The following is a 22,550-nucleotide window of genomic DNA, read 5'->3' on the forward strand; positions in this document are numbered from 1 at the left end:
AACTGCCGACCTTTTGGTTAGCAGCTGAGCTCTTAACAATTGTGCCACCAGGGCTCCCGGCCATGTAATAATAAGAATATAATAACAACATTTTTTGAAACATCATAAACTGAAACAATCTAAACATCCATCCACAAGAAAATAGATACATTATAGGAATATGATATAACTGTGAATATTAATTTAATCCTATTCATATAAACATGGATAAATCTCACAACAAAATGTTGAGCCAAAAAAGTCACAAGAAATACATACAGTATGATTCCATTTTTATAATGTTCAAAATGTAAAACTAGAAAATATATTATGTAGGGATATCTCCAAATGAAGTACAAACATAAAGTAAAGCAAAGGAATGAAAAATGCAAAACACAGGCCAAAGGTTAACTCTGGAGGCAAAGGAAGGGGATGGAGGGGACATGTAGGAGTCTTGAAAGGTACCAGTAATGTTCTAATTCTTAGACTTAGTAGTAAATATTCAGATATTCTTTTTATTATGATTTATGTAAACCATATTCATTTAGTATGGCTTATTAATATTTATTTTAATTAAGGATTTATTAATATTTAATGTGGTTTATTAATATTATGATTTATTTAAACCATACATACATATATACATATATAGAGAGTTTTTTAATATATATGATATTCTCATATTAAAAAAAATTGGCTCTAGTCTAGATAGTAGGTATTAAGATACCAGAGTGAACAAAGTATTCTAAGAAAAGAGAGGGTTCTTCTTGTATATAATTGATAGTTGATGTAAAATAGCATGTCAAGGCATTAAAACAGCCTTTTACCACTGCAAAAATTTCTGGATTTTTAGAATGTGAAATTACCCTGTTGTGAATCTCTCCCTTGTAGCTGAATTATGGAAATTTGCTAAACTACAAGTGATTTTGAAATGTCTATGTGGCAACTGCCAATATCCTCCAGGCACCAGGAACCCACTTGTGCTGAACAAGTTGAGATTACTGCTCATTACAATAAGGGAAAACACACACTATGAGGATCCATGGGCCATCTCAGTAAGAGGCTGTTAGAAAGGACTAATAGGATTTGGGCTGATGTTAGGTGATTCTGGAGACGGTTCAAGGAAGATGGGATTAGCTCCAGAATCGGTGCCTTTAGGAGCGGGAAAAATCCTATAATTGGATATCTTAATAAATCCTTTCTAGAAGGAGAAGACTAGAGAAAGGCTAAAGCTTTAATTGATAAAGCAGCAGCAGTCATTCATATTACCAAGATAGGGGGACGTTTGGTACTTTGTGGCTTGAAGTGTGCTTGCGTTTGTCTGTGCTTAGAGAAGATTATGAGGTGGTCTTGTTTTGTCTCATTTCATTATGTCACAAGTGACATTGTGGGATGTTGGTGTTCTGTGAGATTGTTTATGACCAACAGAACAGCATGGCCTAGCCGTGAATGCTAGGAGCAGGCCAGACCAGCTCCTAACAACATCAAGGCCTAGGTATAAGTGTCAGGCGAGTTTCTAGATGTCAGGGGGTGCATTTTTTTCTCAGAACAAATGACTATACGTTTGTTCCTGCACTCTCTCTGTGTCTATTCCATCCATAAGTACTATCTCCTTTACTTTACTGACAGGCACTCTTATATTTCATCTACTTCAGTTACCATAACCAAGTCATTGAAAACAAAAACATCAGGCTCTTCCTCCTTTTAAAAAGGCAAAGATACTGACCAAGACATAGACAACATGAGATATCACAACATAACATAGACACAACATCAGCTCACCAATACCATATTAGAAGTGTTTCACTTTTTGGTTCCCTGTCATGTCATTTGTATCTTTTGGGTCTTTCTGAGTTAAATGAGGGTGCTACTTAGGAAAAAATGATCATTATGACTATCTTTGTGTTGGATGGCCACTGCCTCGGTTCATATAATCATGTGGAATTTTGTAGTCTCATTAAGATAGCAAAATGAACTAACTGGCTGTGCCAGGGTCCCTTTCATTCTCTTTCTGTAGAGTTAGTCTTAAAACTAGGCCTTCAGCAGTCAACTTGTTAGAACTGGAGGAGATGGGGGAAAATGTCTGTTGCAGCTCAGCCCGTTTTAGCAGGTAGCATCCCCACATTAGTTCCTGCTGTAATCATTTCAGTGCTACAGCAATAACATCGTTTTACTTTTACCCAATCCAAGGTAAATTACAATAAAGGTTGTGCTTCCAACTGATTACAGAATGACTCACTTTCTGACTCATCTCATCTCCTTAGAGGTCAGGGTGGGAATGTCAATTTTATGGTCTATTAAACATGGAGACAGCCCAGTGGCGCTGCAGCGTTCTCTCACAACAAACAAAGGACGTTCACTGCCAATAAAATATCACTCACTCTTCCTTTTCGAAAACCATCTCATGAATAGCAAACAAGATACTTCCAGTATTGTTAGATAGTTTAAATCTCTGGGATTACAGAGACTTGAAGCTGGAATACTGGAGAAGTAATATACTCTGATTTTCAGCTTTAAATGTGAGGAGGGATTTTGGCATGTCACATTAAATGCTTATCATGTAAATTTCTAGCTATTGCAGAAGGATATAACTATAAGACAAGTTGTTGTTGTCACAAAGGCATAAGAATAAATAATCACACATTGAAAGCTCTGTTTTTCCCTTGGGACATTTTAATGCACCAAGACAAAATTTACTTTACTGGAGAAACAATAATTTAATAGCTCATCTTCCTCCTTAGACTGTGAAGCCATTGAGGCTAGTCTATGTTTTATTCATCATTGTATCCTTAGCCCCTAGTGTACTGACAGGTTATCAATAAATGTTGTAGGAGGAATAGATAAATGTGTTGATGGGTGTATGTATGGATGGACTGGATAGGTAGATGGTTGGGTCTATTAAATTATTATTTCATCAATAAAATGAGTACAAGTGACTCAGAAGTTCTGTATTGATGTGTTGACACGTCCTAAGGAAGAAATAGAACTTTTAATTTGTGATTATTTATTCTAACCCTTCTGATAACAACATGTTTTATAGTTATATCCTTCTGTAACAGCTGGAAATTTACTCTATTCAGAAGGCAAATGTATTTGGCATGGCTCATGCTTTTTTTCATTTTTAACTTCATGCCCCTGCTTGAAGAAAACCACATTTTTTCTATAATTTATTTAATTCAGAAATGCTTTAAGTGGGGTCCTGCCATTCATTCGTTTATTTAGCTATCCATTCTCTTTTTATTTATCAAGTATTTATTGAGTACCTACTATAGGCACATTTCTAGGCACTAGAGATACATCAGTGAACAACATAGGTAAAAAGTCCCCACCTCCATGGACATGGAGCTTATGTTCTACTGGAGGATGAGAGATAATAAACAAGATAAATAAATAAAATATAAAGCTTGTAAGTATTAAGAGGACAACACAAGAAAGGGGTTGTATTAGTTTGAATAGGCTAGCTTCTATAACAAATAACCTCCAAATTCCATTGGCATAACACGTTAAAACTTTATTTATCATTCATATGACCCAAAGCTGATCTGACAAGATTTAGGGGGAAAATTTGAGTGAATTAGACCTACAGTTACCATCTGTACTAACAAATGAGTTGATGTCACAACTTTCAATTAGCAATGTGTAAATTCACAAACCTCTTGGGTCTTATTGAAAATATGCTTCAGTAACTACAAGTGGCATCTACAAGTAAAAGACAAAACTCTCCTCCCTATGCCAAAGCTTGAAGCAACTCCTACTTCACTGAAGGGTTCTTGAGTCAGTCTGTAGTTAGTTACTGTTGTCTGAAGGGTCCAGGGTATAGAGAAGAGGGTGAAAGTTTTTGTTTCCACTATCTATACAATATAAATCCAATTGCCCTGAAGGACTATTCCCTAGGAGCAAATGTGATCCAGAAATAGCTCATCCCTCACAAAGACTGAGTCCCAACTTTTGAAATAAGGTCAATCTTTGACTTAACTAAAATAATCTAGATAATCTAGTGGCCCTAGCCTAGTTGCCTGCCAGAATAAAACAATATATTCTTAATAGATATATATCATCATAGAGTGTCTTACTGAGCGTTAAAATTTTTCACATATTTTGACCCTCAATAAAAAATTAACAGGCTTATGAGAAGACAAAATGTGACCAAAACCAAGAGAAACAATGAACAATGAGGGGACTCAGATAACAGAGCTATAATTCATAGACCTTAAGATAACTACAAATAATTTATTGAAGAAATTTAAAAGAAAAGAATAAGAATATTGGTAGAGTGCTAGAAACCATAACAAAAGAAAATGGAAATTCTAAAATTGAAAAGCACAATAACTGAATTTAAGAATTAAATGAATGGGTTTAACAGCAATTAGACATGGCTGAAGATAGGATTAGTGAACTGAAGACAGGTCTGAGTAAAAGAAACAAAATGAATCCAGAGAGAGAAAATGATAGAATATACAGAAAGGAGCATGAAATATATGAAAGATGTTGAATATGACTAAGGTACATATTTGGAGTCCCTGAAATAGAGGAAACTCTGGTAGAGTAATGGTTAAGTGCTCCAGCTGCTAACCAAAGGGTTAGCAGTTAAAATCCCTCAGGTGCTCCTTGGAAACTCTATGGGACAGTTCTACTCTGTCCTATAGGGTCACTATGAATTGGAATCGACTCAACCGCAACGGGTTTTGTGTTTTGGTTTTTTTGAAGTAGAGGAGAGAGAGAATGGGGAAGAGGCAATGTCTGAGGAGATATTGACTGAGAATTTTTCAAATACGATGAAAAAAATTAAGGTGTCATTTCAAGATGCTCTAGAAACTCCAAGAATGATAGATATAAGGAAAATCTGACCTAGGCATATTACAATAACTTTTGAAAACCCAACAAAAGAGAAAAATATTAAAAGTAGTAAAAAATATATATATATATACTATTACCTTCAAAGAAACAACAATATACTGACAGCTAACTTCCTAACAGAAACATAGAAAATCAGAAGACAATGGAATAATTTCTTCAAATTACTGAAAGAAAATAACAAATAACTTCCAACCTAGAATTTAACATTTAGCCAAAACATATTTGAAAATTAAGAGTGAAATAAAGCCTCTTAGGAAAAACAAAAATTGAGAATATCCATCACTAGCAGAGCTTCACTAAAGGAAATACTAAAGGATATCCTTTAGGCAGAATTAAAATGATCCAAGATGGAAGCATGGTGATACAGGAAAAAATGTACAGCAATAGAAAAGGTAACTATGTGAGTGAATCTATGTGAATATTGACTTTAAAAGACTATAAAATGACAAAAATAATATTGTTTGAGAATATATACATATATAATATATACACAATATATATTATACATATTTTTATTATACCACACTCCATATTTTCACACAAATATCACACACCTAATGCATTTGTTTGCTGAATGTGCTCTCCCCCCCCAAGGTATTTTTGTAAGCCAGCTATACTAATTTTTTTTAACAGCAACATGTGAAAGAGGATTGACATGGCAGGGCTTGTAAGGGTGCCTTGTGGGGAGAGGGTGCAGCTGGCAAACAAACACAGAAGGTGCAAGTTATTTGCGTGAAAACTGGTAGTACACAAAAATAGCTCATATACTGGGAGGGGAGTAAAGAGAGTTAAAGGGTTCTAAGGTTCTTGCATTGTCATGGAAGTGTTAAAGTACTAATTTATATCAGACTTTAGTTGGTCAGGAATACATGTTTTTTCTACTGTAACCATTAAATTGCTAATAAAATAACGTATAAATAATAGAAAGGAGACATAAAAAAATACTTAGCCAACCTAAATGAAGGCATATAAGTAGAGAAAAAGGAACATAGATGGGACAAATAGAAAGCAAATAGTTAGGTGATAGACTTTAACCGAAACAGGTGAGTAATCTCAGCAATGCAAATGAAATAAATATTGCAACTAAAAGACAATGATTTTCATACAGAATTTAAAACACACGTGTGGTGCACATATACACACAATTATATGCCACTTACAAGAGACACACCTTAAATATAAAGAAGGAGAAAGATAGCATGCAAAAGAATGAAAAAGAATTTACCAAGCAAACACTAGCCAAAAGAAAAGAAAACTGGTAAAGCTATACTAATAACAAACAAAGTAGCTGTTATGGATTGAATTATGTTCCTCAAAAAGATATATTGAAGTCCTAAACCCTGTTCCTGTGAATATGACCTTGCTTTGGGAAATAGGGTCTTACTTTGAAGATGTTACTAGTGAAATCATAGTGGGATAGGGTGGGTCATAGTCTTAATCTCTTCTGAGTAGTGTTTTATAAAAGGGGAGAACAGATACAGAGAGTGACACACAGGGAAAGATGCCATGTGGCATCCACTTACAAGCCAAGGAATGCCAGAAAATGCTCAGAAGCTGAAAGAGACTAAGAGCCTTTAGAATGGCCAGAAAGAAAGCATCGTCTTGGCAACACCCTGAAATCAGACTGTTAGCTTCCAGAATTGTGAAAAAAACAATTTCTGTTCTTTAAAGCTACACACTTTATGGTATTTTGTCATGGCAGCCCTAGGAGACTAAGACAGTAGATGTTAAGGCAAAAAAACCATACTAGAGGTAAAGAAGGACTTCTCCTAATGATAAACAAGTCTATACAACATTAAAATATCACGAGCCTAAATATGCACCCAAGATGATAACTTCAAAATATATAAAGCAAATATTAATAGAACTAAAAGCAGAAGCAGAAAATTCACAATCATAAATTGAGAGAGTTTAACATACCCCTCTCAATAGCTGATAGAATATACATATAAAAATAAGTAAGAATGTGGAAGATTTGGACAACACAATTAACAAAATCATTTAATAGACATGTCTAAGATATTCCACCACTCATCTGTCAATTGGTGGTGACTTACACGTTGCTGTGATGCTGGAAGCTATGCCACTGGTATTTCAAATACCAGCCGGGTCATGCATGGTGGACAGGTTTCAACGGAGCTTTCTGAGACAGACTTGGAAGAAAGACCTGGCGAACTACTTCTTAAAAAAAAAAAAAGGCCAATGAAAGATTAGATAGGAATCTTAGGGGCAGTAAGTTTATGTTAATGGGGGAAGAACAACTCAGAAAAAGAGGGTGATAATGGTTGCACAACTCTAAGCATGTAATCAATGTCACTAAATTATACATGTAGAAACTGTTGAGTTGGTGTATGCTTTTCTGTATATATTCTCAACAACAAAAAAATAAATAAAATTATTTTTAAAATTTTTTAAAAGTACATAAAGTAAAAAAAAAAATGACCAGTGAAAACCTTATGAATAGCAGTGGAACATTGTATGATATAGTGCCAGAAAATGAGCACCTCAGGTTGGAAGGCACTCAAGATACGACTAGAGAAGAGCTGCCGCCTCAAAGTAGAGTCAAACTTGATGTGGAGGGAGTCAAGCTTTTGAGACCTTCATTTGCTAACGTGGCATGACTTGAAATGAGAAAAAAAAGCCGCAAACATTCATTAATAATTGGAACATGGAATGTCTGAAGTATGACTCTAGGAAAATTGGAAGTCATCAAATATGAAATGGAACCCATAAAGATTGATATCCTAGGCATTAGTGAGGTGAAATGGAGTGGTATTGGCCGTTTTGAATCAGACAATCATATGATCTACTATTCCAGGAATGACAAATTGAAGAGGAATGGTGTCACATTCATCATTAAAAAGAACATTTCAAGATCTATCCTGAAGTACGACACTCTAAGTGATAGGATAATATCCATATGCCTACAAAGAAGACCAGTAAGTATGACTAGTATTCAAATTTACGCACCAACCACTAAGGCCGAAGATGAAGAAATTGAAGATTTTTACTGCAGTCTGAAATTGATCAAATATACATTTGAGATGCATTGATAATTACTGGTGATTGGAATGTGAAAGTTAGAAACAAAGAAGAAGGATTGGTAGTTGGAAAATAGGGCCTTGGTGACAGAAAGGACGCCAGAGATCACATGATAGAATTTTGCAAGACCAATGATTTCTTCATTGCAAATACATTTTTTCAACAACATAAATGATAAGTATACATGTGGACTTTGCCGGATGGAATACACAGGAATCAAACTTACTACATCTGTGGAAAAAGATGATGGAGAAGCTCAATATCATCAGTCAGAACAAGGCCAGGTGCCAACTGTGGAACAGACCAGCAATTGCTCATATGCAAGTTCAAGGTGAAGCTGAAGAAAATTAAAATGAGTCAACAAGATCCAAAGTATAACCTTGAGTATATCCCACCTGAATTTAGAGAACATCTCGAGAATAGATTTGACACATTGAACACTAATGACTGAAGAGCAGATGAGTTGTGGGATGACATCAAGGTCATCATACATTAAGAAAGCGAAAGGTCATTAAAAAGACAAGAAAAGAAAAAAAGACCAAAATAGATGTCAGAGGAGACTCTGAAACTTGCTCTTGAACGTAGAGTAGCCAAAAAAATGGAAGAAATGATGAAGAGATGGACAGAAGATTTCAAAGGGTGGCTAGAGAAGACAAAGTAAAGTATTATCATGAAATGTACAAAGATCTGGAGTTAGAAAACCAAAAGGGAAGAACACACTGGCTTTTCTCAAGCTGAAAGAACTGAAGAAAAATTCAAGCCTTGATTTGAAATACTGAAGGATTCTATGAGCAAAATATTGAACAATGCAGGAAACATCAAAAGAAGATGGAAGGGATACACAGAGTCACTATACCAAAAAGAATTGGTAGACGTTCAGCTGTTTCAGGAGGTAGCATATGATGAAGAACCAACGGTATTGAAGGAAGAAGTCCAAGCTGCACTGAAGGCACTGGCAAAAAATAAGGCTCCAGGAATTGATGGAATACCAAATGAGATGTTTCAACAAACAGATGCAGCCCTGGAGGTGTTCACATGTCTATTCCAAGAAATTTGGAAGATAGCTACCTGGCCAGCCAACTGGAGTGGATTCATATTTGTGTCCATTCCAAAGAAAGGTGATCCAACAGAAGGTGGAAATTATTGAACAATATCATTAATATCATATACAAGTAAAATTTTGCTGACAGTAATTCAAAAACGGTTTCAGCAGTACATCGACAGGGAACTTCCAGAAATTCATGCTGGATTTAGAAGAGGCAGTGGAACAAGGGATATCACTACTGATGTCAGTTGGATTTTGGCTGAAAGCAGAGAATACCACAAAGAGGCTTACCTGTGTTTTATTAACTATTCAAAGTATTGGACTATGTGGATCATAACAAATTATGGATAACATTGTTAAGAATGGAAATTCCAGAACACTTAATTGTACTCATGCAGGACCCATACATTGACAAAGAGGCAGTCGTTCGAACAGAACAAGGGGATATTGAGTGGTTTATTATTAGAAATGTATGGGTCATGGTTGTATCCTTTCACATTACTTATTCAATCTGTACGCGGATCAAATAATCTAAGAAGCTGGATTATATGAGGAAGAACGCAGCATCAGTGTTGGAGGAAGACACATTAACAACCTGGGATATGCAGATGACACAACCTTGCTTGCTGAAAGCAAAGAGGACTTGAAGCACTTACTGATGAAGGTCAAAGTCTACAGTCTTCAGTATGGATTACACCTCAACATAAAGAAAACAAAAATCCTCACAATTGGACCATTAAGCAACAACATGATAAACAAAAGATTGAAGTTGTCAAGGATTTCATTTTACTTGGATCCACAATCAACGCCCATGGAAGCAGCAGTCAAGAAATCAAACGATGTATTACACTGGGCGATCTGCTGCAAAAAAACCACTTTAAAGCATTAAAAAGTGAAGACGTCACTTTGAGGACGAAGGTGCACCTGATTCAAGCAACGGTATTTTCAATTGCCTCACATGCGTGTGAAAGCTGGACAATGAATAAAGAAGGCCAAAGAAGAATTGATGCCTTTGAATTAATGGTGTTGGTGAAGAATATTGAATATACCATGGACTGCCAGAAAAGCAAACAAATCTGTCTTGGAAGAAATACAGCCAGAATGCTCCTTAGACGTGAGGATGGTGAGACTTTCTCTCACACTCTTTGTACATATTATCAGGTGGGACCAGTCTCTGGAGAAGGACATCATGCTTGATAAAGTAGAGGGTCAGCAAAAAAGAAGACCCTCAATGAGATGGATTAATACAGTGGCTGCAATGACGGGCTCAAACACAGCAATGATTGTGGGGATGGCATAGGACCAGGCAGTGTTTGGTTCTGTTGTGCATAGGGTTGCTATGCCAAGCTGATGGCACCTAATAACAACAACAACGAGACACTCAAATCAACAACTGCAGAATTCACATTCTTTTCAAGGGTACAAGGTACAAGGGTACAATTTAACAAAATTAGCCATTTTCTGGGCCATATTTCAAAGGGTTGAAATCATACAGAGTATGTTCTCTGACCACAGTGGAATAAATCTAGAAATCAGTAACATAAAGCATACAGAAAATCCTCATGAAATGAGATATAAGAAAGACAATTCTAAACAACTCATGAGTCAATGAAAATTAGAAAAAAGATTGAAATGAATGATCATAAAATAAATGATATCAAAATGTATAGGATGCTGCTAAAGCAGTTATTACAGGGAAATTTATAGCCTTAAAATGCCTACATTAGAAAAGAACAAAAGCTTAAAAACCAAGTATCTAAGCATTTGGCTTAAAATAGCAGTTTTAAAAAAATAAATTAAATCCAAAGAAATTAAAATGAAGGAAACTAATAAGAACAAGGCAGAAATTAATAATATAAAAAAATATATACAAGCAAGAAAAAAATAAACGCTACACTACCAGCCTACTTTGCATATCAGCTGAAGAGCAAAAACTGAAGTAGCCCCTGAATTTCCTGCATGCCTACTTCTGAGAAAGGATGAAGGGAGAGAACCTTACTGTTCACTTCTCTGTTTAGCTTGCAGGACTGCAGTGGGCATGGATTTCACTCAGCCATATTTGGGTGCAGATGAAGAGTCATTATTTTCTAAGTTAAGTTAAACTGGGGTCTAGGCATGATGAAGTCTGTATGACCCTGGGTAACAAAACTCTCAGCCCTTTGAGAAATCTCCCCTTGATCAACTTGTATGTTTTCTCCTTCCCAAGGTCCCTTCATCTCCTCTACTATGGGAGGTACCTCATAATTTCATCTCAAGGCCACTCAGTTTTGATATCTTTCCCAAGGTTGGGGTGGGGGATGCTCAAACTACTCTGGTTTTTTTTTTCTCCCTCACTAACTCATCCTCTTATAATGGATACGAAGCTATCTTAGGAGGAAAAGTGAGTAATGTGGTAGTAGGCACGACCTTCCATTTCCAACTTCTCTCAATGAGGACTGCATTTTGTTGAGGACTCCTATGGTGAATGTATTATTTAACCAATGTTATTTTTCATGTACTCTTTCAAAAAGGTGCTCCTAATAGAGCAATTCATACTATGTTTCAACATTGGAATGACATAAGCAGTTCTAAAAATATATACAGCATTTTAATTCTTTGATCACTTTTTTTGGTTACATGGCTTTGATTTACTTAAGCAACCATCCTCAGTTCCTTGTCCCATGTAAATAGATTCCTTTTAATACGTCCTTCCTTTCATTAGCAAACATCCTTTGCCAGACCTAGGGGGATGAATGCTGACGAAATCGTTGACATATGGCTTACGACATAGCCTTTGTAAATATTTGTATTCATTTTCTAAACCAAGTTTAGTCATCTTCAAATCAGGATGCAAAAATAATGCTGGACAGATTCTTGTCTTTTTCCCACATTACCAAATGATTTACTTTGGTTGTTTCCTCATATACCCCCCCCCCAAAAAAAAAAAGCAAACTCGTTGCCGTCGAGTTGATTCCTACTCATAGCGACCCTATAGGACAGAGTAGAACTGTCCCATAGGGTTTCCACAGAGCAGCTGGTGGATTTGAACTGCCAATCTCTTGGTTAGCAGTCAAGCTCTTAACCACTACTCCATCAGGGCTCCTGCTTCCTTGTACACCTGTCTAGAAAAAAAGTATCAATAACGCACTTTGCTTCCGTTTTGAAAGTAACACAATTCATATGTGACTCAAGTCAGTAATACAAAAGTCCCTGTTTTAGATCCTGGAAACTTCTTGGAAATTTTGTTTCAGGGAGGAGCCATAGGTTTCTCAAATCCTGCTTGTCACCCCAAATATCTAAGAATGACTCAGGAGAATTATCTGTGCCTTCTGAGAGGCCACATGAAACCAAGAGGGGATGTAAGAGAGTAGAAACCTTGTGGATGGTTTTCTAATGCAGAAAGAAGTCTGGTTCGATGAGACTTCCAATTTTACTGTTTTGTAATTTTTTTTTAAATAAAAATACTGTGCTCTGTCTCTCTGTCACACACACACACATGCGCGCGCGCATGCGCACACACACACACACACACACACACACACACATCAGAATCCTGCCAAGGCATTGTTGAATCTGTGGTTGTTGGACGATACTTTTAGCCTCATTCTATCCCTAAGTTTAAAATATTATTTTTCTTTCTTAATTTCCCCCACTCAAATCTCTTCAGTCATCAAATATTTGTTTTTCACACAAAGGCAAGAAACTCACGCGACTTTGGCACAGACAGTGCACTTCCAGCTGCCATCGAGGCTTGTGACCCGACAATCACTGCACACCCTCAGCGAGCAGGCCTTGCATGGGTCTCCCCGGTCAAATATTAAGCCCAGGTTTCTCTGACAGTGAACACAGACTCTGTTGGTCTCCTGTTGAGTCTTCCCACCTCTATGTTTTGCTTCTAAGAGCTCATTTTTCAACTTCCTGGAAGGAGAGAAATAAAATCACTTAAAAAATAAAACAAAACAGAGAAGCAGAGCTATCTTTATTTAAGAGATGTTTTCATTTGGAAGAATAATTGAAATAACCAAGGAGTCAGAGCCAAGTACTTTCAGGAATACAATTTCTGTCTCCAGAATCAACAGTTCTTTGATATCAGTAGCTGAAAAATACAACGTTTGTGTTCTGTTTTTGACTTTTGATATCCTCCACTAGTACAGAGTAGGAGTCCTGGGTGGCACAAACTGTTAAGCGTTTGACAGCTATCTGAAAGGTTGGTGGTTTGAAGCCACCCAGAGGCGCCTCAGAAGAAAGATCTAGTGATCTGCTTCTGAAAGGTCACAGCCTTGAAAATGCTATGGAGCAGTTCTACTCTGCAACACATGGGATTGCCATGAGTCAGAATCGACTTGCGGCAACTGGTTTGGTTTTGTTTTCCACTAGTACAACTTATCTTGCTAGTAGGATTTCTTCACATTATATTATAACTTCTCTGGGGTATGTTTGATACCATAACACTGGAGCATGACCTTAGTCTAGAGGTATACACAGTACCACATTCTTTACCTACTTAGATAAATGAGATGAGGCAAATGTGTGAAACCAAATAGCACCATTGGTACTTCCCTTAAGTGATTCAGTGATGACTGTGCCAACAAGGTATTACCCACCATTTCAGATCTAAATGCTTCTGCTTACCATTTGAACATTCCCAGCAATTTCCATGCACCTATGTGCTTTACTGTCAGAGATGCCTATATTTGAATCTGGGGCCCCCATGAATTAGCTGTGCAAGCCTAAGCAATGATTTACCCACTCAGCCTCAGGTTCTTCATTTCTAAAATGGAAATAATAATATTCTTCTGTGTTTTTAAAACGATCAAATGAGATAATACATGTAAATTCCTAGCATGGTGCCTGGCACATAGGTATCAAATAAATGATAGATTGATCTCCTTTCTTTTACTGCCTGACGTGTAAACTGTTTATACACCCTTTAGAAATTTGCTATTCAAAGTATGGTCCTCATTTCAGCAAAATCAGCATCACCTGGGAGCTTGTTAGAAATGCAGAATTTCAGACTCTACCTCAGACCTACTGTGTTAGAATCTACAGTTTGACAATATGTCCAACTGATTTGAGTTTGAGAAGCACAGCTTTGGAACATTTATTCTGAAACTTGACTATACATTGGAATCACCTGGGAAGATCTCTTTAGCAAAGATACTTATTCCTGGGTCTTATCCCATCTCATTCCCACAGATTCTGATGTAATTGGCTGGGGGTGTGGCCTGGGCAATGATTTTTTTTTTCAAGTTTCCCCATTTTATTCTAATTTACAGCCAAATTTGACAAACACTGTTCTAGAAGACTGAGCCCTGGTGGTGCAGTGGTTAAGAGCTTGGCTGTTAACCAAAATGTTGGCAGTTCAAATCCACCAGCCACTCTTTGGAAACCCTATGGGGCAGTTCTACTCTGTCCTTTAGGGTCACTATAAGTCGGAACCAACTCGATGGCAACAAGTTTGGTTTATTTAGTTATTTTTGGTTCTAGAAAACAGGTTCATTGCCACTTACATCCTTCACAGACATTCTATTCCCTTATGCTATCCATCTCCAGTACCTTATTCAACACAAAAATTCTCTGTTCCAGAAAAATAAAACACACCAGAATCATCCCACATATTTCATACTGTCTCCTTCTACATTTGTGGTACTATACTTTGTTATACTCAGCTAGACTAGCATCTCCCCAAAGATAGGTATGATGACTTTAGTTTCTTGTATATATTGCCCAGGATCCAATTCCATGGTAGGTTATAAAGCATTTAAATGTTTAAAGCTATTCATTATCTCTTTTGATCCTTCAAACTGGGCCTTTGAATTGGTTATTTTCAGTTTGATCCCCTGCTGAGAATTTGCATTTTGACCCCAGATATACTGAATCAGAATCTAAATTTTAACAAGATTCTGATTCAGTATATCTGGGGGTTGAGCTGAAAATAACTGGGTTCAAAGACCTGCTTCAAACTAACTTGTGAGGTAATCATGCACGTACTATGAGTTTCATGGTAAAGAGAGTAAGCAGCATAGATGGAACTATAAACCAGATCTCTTAATTCTCAGCCTAAGGGTAGGTTCATAAATGGAGAATTTTTAAAGTGATGAGTAAGATTTCCAAAGTCTTTGATTCATTGACTCATTCATTCATTCATCCAACAAGCATTCGTTGAGTGCCTATTGTGTGTTAGGCATTCTGGTATTTAGAGAAAAAAATCAGTCAAAACAGAACATCTAATAAGGCTCCCCATTATCCCTGATGTCAATCAATAAAGGGACAAATCACACAGGGTGACTCATGTATTGCAACAGGCAGCCATACAGAGCACCCTTAAGCCCTCCACTCTTGTCCATCTAAGCCCAGATGACAAGAATTTACAACACGTGTTTTCCTAGTCCCTGATTCAGAGCTTACAAGTACCCTTATGTCTTCAAAGAGAGAAGCTGGCTCATGAAGTTGAGTGTAAGAAAAGTATCGCACAATTTACTTTTGAAAACTTACGAAAGCTACAGACTTTTACATAATAGAATGAGTTCTCATTTGAAGAGCACAATTGTATTATTTGTGTATCATAACAGATGTTTGAACACCTCTGTGCATAGGAGAAATAAAACATTGCCTATTCAAAATCTATAGAAATTCATGCCATACTGATAAATAAACAAAGTGACCAAAATGAGTAGAACAAAGACAGCAATCCTAGATAATAGCCCTATTTCAGTAGTTTGGTGGGCCAAAGTGTATTAAACTGATAAAATGGGGTACAGACAAGCAGGATATTCCAGAGACAAATTATACCTGGATATATAATCTATCATCATATACACCTGAAGTTTAACTACTTAGCAGCTCCTTAAACTACAGTGGCTGAGACTACTGGGAGAATTTATGGCCACAAAATCAAACTTTATATTGCATCTTTCTTTGTGGTCCACTGACAGGACTTAATTTAGCAATCAGATTATACTCAGTTTACAGTTACAATGTCTGAAAGGACTAGTTCAGCAACTCCTAAGGCAACTGGTGCTAATGGTACCACATATTCTGGCAGCTGTCTAAGGGACATGTGAGGAAAACTGGGAAGAATTTCATAGCCTGGCACAAAATATTAAAGAGTTTACTGATCTTTCCAGCCTCTCTTTGAAATTGACCTAATTCAGTCAAACTATGAAAATCCGTGTTAAGTGAACACAGCCACCTCTCAGACACTCAAGAAGAGGAAGAAGGACATTGTGAGGGTAATTGCAGCTAGGAAAAGAAAAGGTGAAATTGGGGAAATAGTACCAAGGGGAGCTAGAAGAAAGGAATAAAATGAGAGGTGCCTCTGCCCTCTGCTTTACTACCAGCACTTCCAAAGCAAGATGGACCTCATTTGGCTCCTATATTGCTGGTCGAGTCTCAGGAAGGTATCTGAGGAAAGTGAGATTCTGGCTGCAAGCACAGTAACTGCTCATCTCTGTTATAAACAGGGAAGCCACCACATCAGCTAGAGATGCTCCTGGTTCCAAGTAATAGGATTAAAAAATGGGTTTCATTTTTTTCACATAACAAGAAATCCAGAGTTAGGCAGTTGCTGGCATTAGTTCAGCTGCAAAATGTCATAAAGGACTCAATACCTTTTCATCCTGCTGCTCCCTATCCTCAAGGTGTGGCTTATCAATCTTATGCAAGATGGCTAAGGCAGCTCCAGCACAGCATCCATATTTAAGACAAGAGGAAGGGGGAGGGATGGTGTAGCTGCACCTGACTCCTAACAGAAAAGCAAAAACTGCCCTGGAAGTCCTCCCATCAGACTTCTTGACCAGACACAACCACTAGCTGTAAGGAAGGCTGGAAAAGTGAGCTCTCACTCTCTTTAGTGGAAAAAGGCAAAGGATAAGGGGTGAGGAAAGACTCTCTTTCTTGAGGGATTACCTTACATAGCATGTATTCTCCACAAGGCAGCCGCCCCCTTAACCTGCAGGCAGCAGCTAACTCCAACACATCTACTTCTCACTTCACAATATTTCTGTGCTCACTTTATAGGGAAGAAAAAAGCGGAGAAAAATCAGGCCCATATTGTACAAAAATACAGATCCTAGAAGATCTGCTTCATTGGTTTGTTGCATACATCATCCAACTTTCTCTTAATAGCTTTAGTACAGGGGGAAAGGATGGTCTTGGTTAGTTTTAAGCCACTCATTTAATCATCACAACAAGCCTATGAAGTAAGTACTCTCCAACTACATCACCTGCCCATTCCCTGCCCTTGTTACCATTTTCTACCACCTTCTCTATCACTTGCCCCCATCCTTTGAATATTTTCACACAATCTTATTTCCCTCTGCAGCAGGCTGAATAATGGCCACTCAAAGATATCACGTCCTAATGCCTGGAGCCTGTATATGTTACCTTGTTTCGAAAAAGGATTTTTGAATATGTGATTAAGAATCTTGAGATGGGGAGACTTTTCCTGAATTATCCAGGTGGGCCTAAATGCATGTAAGAGACAGGCACAAGGAGATTTGAGACACACACACACACACACACACACACACACACAGAAGAAGGTGATGTGACCACAGAAGCAGAAATTAGAGTGATGTGGCCAAAAGGCAAGGAATGCCTGGAGCCAACAGAAGCAAGAAGAGGCAAAGAATGGATTCTCCCCTAGAGCCTTCAGAGGAAGTGTGGCCCTGCTGACACCTTGACTGTAGCCTATTGAAATGGATGTCAGGTAAATTTGTTGCTAGAGGCTGCCAAGTGTGTGGTAATTTGTTACTGCAGCAACAGGAAACTAATACACCCTCCCTCTGCATCATTTCATGTAGCACAACACATCCTAAATCCTGGGCTGTCAGTTCTTTGACCACCTCAGTTCCTTCTTTGACATCCTTATCTTCTTCTTTGACCTCCTTATTTCTTCCTGTCTATGTGATTTATCCATTCCTATGGGTAAACCTTGGAACTTGCCATCCTCAGAAACTGCATTACCTCCAAAATCACAAATTCAAACATCTCGCTTTCTGACAATAGATTATTTTATTGCAGCTCATTTACTCAAGTCTCCCACTGCAACCATTCTTCAGTTCCAATGAGCACTTCACTTCCTCATTATCCATCAGTCCTCCTCCCAGCCTCACTTCCTGTTGGAGTCAGGGCAGAGGGAGCCCTGCCTGAAACTGTGCCTTTCCTACCCTACAAACACCCTGGAGGCCTAAGATCACCTCTTGGAGCATCCATGTGGACTGAACAGGTCAAGAAGACGTCAAGATACATCCAAACTCCCTGAGGGACTGAATTGCTGGGTGGAGGGCTGTGGGGACCATGGTCTCGAGGAACATCTAGCTCAATTGGCATAACACAGTTTATAAAGACAATGTTCTACATTCTACCTTGGTGAGTGGTGTCTGGGGTCTTAGAGGCCTATGAGCAGCCATCTAAGATACTACACTGGTCTCATCCCTTCGGGAGCAAGGGAGAATGAAGAGAACAGGATACAAGGAAAAGATTAGTCCAAAGGACTAATTATCCACAGCTACCAAGGCCTCCACCGGACTGAGTCCAGTACAGCTAGATGGTGCACAGCTACCACCACTGACTGCTCTGACCAGGATCACAACAGAGGGTTCTGGACAGAGCTGGAGAAGGATGTAGAACAAAATTCTAACTCACAAAAAAATGACCAGATTTACTGGCCTAAAGGAGACTGGAGAAACCCCGAGAGTATGGCCCCCAGACACCCTTTTAGCTCAGTGGTGAAGTTATCTCAGTGGTGAAGTTATCTCCAAGGTTCACCGTTCAGCCGGGGAGTGGACAGCCCAATAAAACCAAATGGGACTAATGAGGTACAGCAGTCCAGGGACAAGGGCCAGAAGGCAGAAGGGGACAAGGAAGCTGGTGATAGGGAACCGAAGGTTGAGTCAGGATAGTGTTGATGTGTTGTGAGGTTGTTAACCATTGTCATAGGGCAACATGTGTACTAACGGTTAAATGAGAAACTATTTTGTTCTGTAAGCCTTCATCTAAAGTGAGAATAGCAGCACAATTGGAAGAGCGTAGTCGATGTCACTGAACTGTGCGTGTAGAAATTTTTGAAATGGTGTATCTTTGGCTATGTATATTTTCACCAAAAAAAAAAGGCCGAGAAGGGAGAGGGTTGACATGTTGTGGGGTTGTTGACCAATATCATAAAACAATATGGGTACTACTGTTTCATGAGAAACTATTTGTTCTGTAAGCCTTCACCTGAAGTACAATAAAAAAAAATGCTAAAAGAAGTTCCTCAGGCAGAAAAACTGTAGTATGAGACTGAAAATGTGGATCTACACGAAGAAATAAAGAGCACTGAAAACAGAACAAAAAAAAAAAAAAAAAGAAGACGTCAAGAGACATATGTTATCAGCTTCAGGTGGAGAAATGGTAATGACTAACAGAAAGGGGACCTCCTTTTCCCATCCTCGAATACAGCAGGCAATGATATCAGTGGAGCCTTTCCCTTCCCTTTCTTCCAACATGAGCATGCCCAGGTTCTTGGGAGAAGAAAGAGAGAAGGAGATGAAAAGGAAAAAGAAGAGAAAGCCCATCATCATTTTCCTTCTTAGGGGCTCACTGCAGTGACTTTAAGTGCTGTGTGAGTTTGGGGGTACAGGGGAAGGAGATTAAACTGGATAATAATAAATAATAATAATAGTATCTATATTTGGAAAATTTACCTCAAATAAGATGACTTTAAACTGGAGACCACAATCCAATCTCACCTGTTGTTGTTAGGTGCCATCGAGTCTGTTCTGACTCATAGCGACACTGTGTACAACAGAACGAAACACCACCCTGTCCTGCACCATCCTCACAATCATTGTTATGTTTGAGCCCATTGTTGCAGCCACTGTGTCAATCCATCTCATCCATGGTCTTCCTCTTTTTCACTGACCCTTTACTTTACCAAGCATGATGTTCTTCTCCAGGGACTGGTCCCTCCTTATAACATGCCCAAAGTACATGAAACGAAGTCTCACTGTCCTCGCTTCCAAGGAGCACTCTGGCTGTATTTCTTCCAAAATAGACTAGTTCGTTCTTCTAGCAGTCCATAGTATATTCAATATTCTTCATCAACACCATAATTCAAAAGCATCAATTCTTCTTCCGTCTTCCATATTCATTGTCCAGCTTTCGCACGCATATGAGGCGATTGAAAATATCATAGCTTGAGTCAGGTACACCTTAGTCCTCAAAGTGACATCTTTGCTTTTTAACACTTTAAAGGGGTCTTTTTCAGCAGATTTGCCCAATGCAATATGTCGTTTGATTTCCTGACTGCTGCTTCCATGGGCATTGTTTGTGGATCTAAGTAAAATGAAATCCTTGACAATGTCAATCTTTATCCATTTATCATAATGTTGGTTATTGGTCCAATCTCACCTAGACTGTTGAAAAGGTGCCTATTTGGTCTCCTTGCTTTTTTTTTTTTTAAATTGTGGTAAATATATATATAACAAAATGTTTGCCATTTCAACATTCTTCACATATACAATTCAGTGACATTGTTCATCATGTTGTGCAACCATCACCATTCTCCATTTCCAAATATTTCCATCACCCTTAACAGAAGTACACTGTCCCCTAAGCAATGATTCCCCTTTTCCCCTCCCTGCTGCCTACCCTGGTATCTACTAATAAACTTAGGTCTGTATACACTTGCCTATTCTAGCTATTTCATATAAAAGGAATCATACAATAGTTGTCCTTTTCACTTTCTTTTTAACTCCCCCTGCATCTATTCTCCACGGCATAGTCAGTGCCAATACTCTTAAAATACTTCTCATGTCATACTGTTCTTCTGCTTAAAATCCTTTATTTCCCTTTATTCTTTGAATAAAATCCAAACCTCTTTCCCACAGCTGATAAAGATCTGCATGATCTAGTCCCTGATATCCCCTCCTCCCTCTGGTCATCTCCTATCTACTCACTGCTTCCCAGCACCATTGTTCTTTGAGTTTCTCAAATATGCCAACTTCTTCCTCACTTCAGGGCCTTTGCACATAATGTTTCTTCCACACTCCTTAACCAAATACTGTAGTCATTAGTCTGTTCACTAAATATTTCCAGTTCTCCTGACTTCTGGAAGCATGTTGGGATTGCATATTCCTGCCCTTTTCATGTTAGATGTGGTCATGTGACTTTCACCGGCCCATGAAATGTGGTATGTGATTCTAGATAAAAGCTCTCCTTTCCAAAGAGACTGGCAATATCCCAAATGATGTCTTCTCTGTAAGTCTGGGTGTTGGGAATTTCACCTCAAATAAGAGTGTTTTAAACTGGAAACCACAATCCAGACTCACCTAGACTATTGAAAAGCTGCCTATTTGGTCTCCCTGCTTTCTTTTCTTTTTTTTTCCCTATATTTTATTTATTTTGTTGTTGTTGAGAATATACACAGCACGACATACACCAATTCAACAGTTTCTACATGTACCATTTAGTTACACTGATTACATTCTTTGAGTTGAACAACCATTCTCACCCTCCTTTTCTGAGTTGTTCATTGCTCATTAACATAAACTCACTGGCCTCTAAGGTTCCCATCTAAACTCTGGAGTTGCTGTTGTCTCTTTTATCCCACATAGATAGTACTTAAAAGAGCATAATGGTCAAGACAGACCTTTTTTTTGAATATTTTATTGTGTTCTAGTTGAAAGATTACACAGCAAATTATTTTCCCATTCAATGTGTCATATACAAATTGTTCCCTAACATTGGTTGCTATCCCTGCAGGGTGTCATCACTCTCCCCATTTCCACCCTGCCTTCCATATTTCCATCCCTCCAGTTTCCCTGCCACTCCTTGCTTTCTCAGCTTTGCTTTTGGGCAAATTTTGTCTGTTTGGTCTCCTATAGTTGATTGTTCTAAGGAGCACACTCCTCACCAGTATTATTGTTTATTTTATAGGCCAATCTATTATTTGGCTGAAAGGTGACCGCTGGGAGTGGCTTCAGTTACAGGTTAAAAGGGTGCCTTAGGGCAATAGTCTTGGGGATTCCTCGAGTCTCTATCAGTCAAGTAAATCAGGTCTTTTTTATGAATTTGAGATTTTTTTTTAATTTTTTTTTTATACTTTAGGTGAAGGTTTACAGAACAAATAGTTTCTCATTAAACAGTCAGTACACATATTGTTTTATAACATTGGTTAACAACGCCAAGACATGTCAACACTCTCCCTTCTTGGCCTTGGAGAACCTTTTTTTCTTGGTGAAAATATACATAGACAAAGATAAACCATTTCAAAAATTTCTACATGTACAATTCAGTGACATCGATTACATTCTTCCAGTTGCGCTGTTATTCTCACTTTAGATGAAGGCTTACAGAACAAAATAGTTTCTCATTAAACAGTTAGTACACATATTGCCCTATGACAATGGATAACAACCTCACTACATGTCAACACTGTCCTCACTCAACCCTGAGTTCCCTATCACTAGCTTTCCTGTCCCCTTCTACCTTCTAGCCCTTGTCCCTGGACTGCTGTGCCTCATTAGACCTGTTTTGTTTTATGAGGCTGTCCAATCCCCGACTGAACAGTGAACCTTGGGACTGACTTCACCACTGAGCTAAAAGGGTGTCTGGGGGCCATACTCTTGGGGTTTCTCCAGTCTCTGTCAGGCAAGTAAATCCG

At 38.1% G+C, this 22,550-nt stretch overlaps 1 protein-coding gene across 2 annotated transcripts in view; it reads right to left on the reverse strand.

The window, feature by feature from the left end:
- The window catches only part of SYTL5 (synaptotagmin like 5), a 170,454-nt gene that overhangs the window by 110,551 nt on the left and 37,353 nt on the right, over positions 1–22,550 (reverse strand). For both annotated transcript variants that reach the window (XM_004376939.2, XM_004376938.2), the window contains exon 2: positions 12,611–12,820. In XM_004376939.2, the coding sequence (XP_004376996.1) occupies positions 12,611–12,820 (210 nt within the window). The remainder of the gene's footprint in view (positions 1–12,610; positions 12,821–22,550) is intronic.

This window comes from Trichechus manatus, unplaced genomic scaffold (assembly GCF_000243295.1).
Source record: "Trichechus manatus latirostris isolate Lorelei unplaced genomic scaffold, TriManLat1.0 scaffold00046, whole genome shotgun sequence".
NCBI classification, from domain to species: Eukaryota; Metazoa; Chordata; class Mammalia; order Sirenia; family Trichechidae; genus Trichechus; species Trichechus manatus.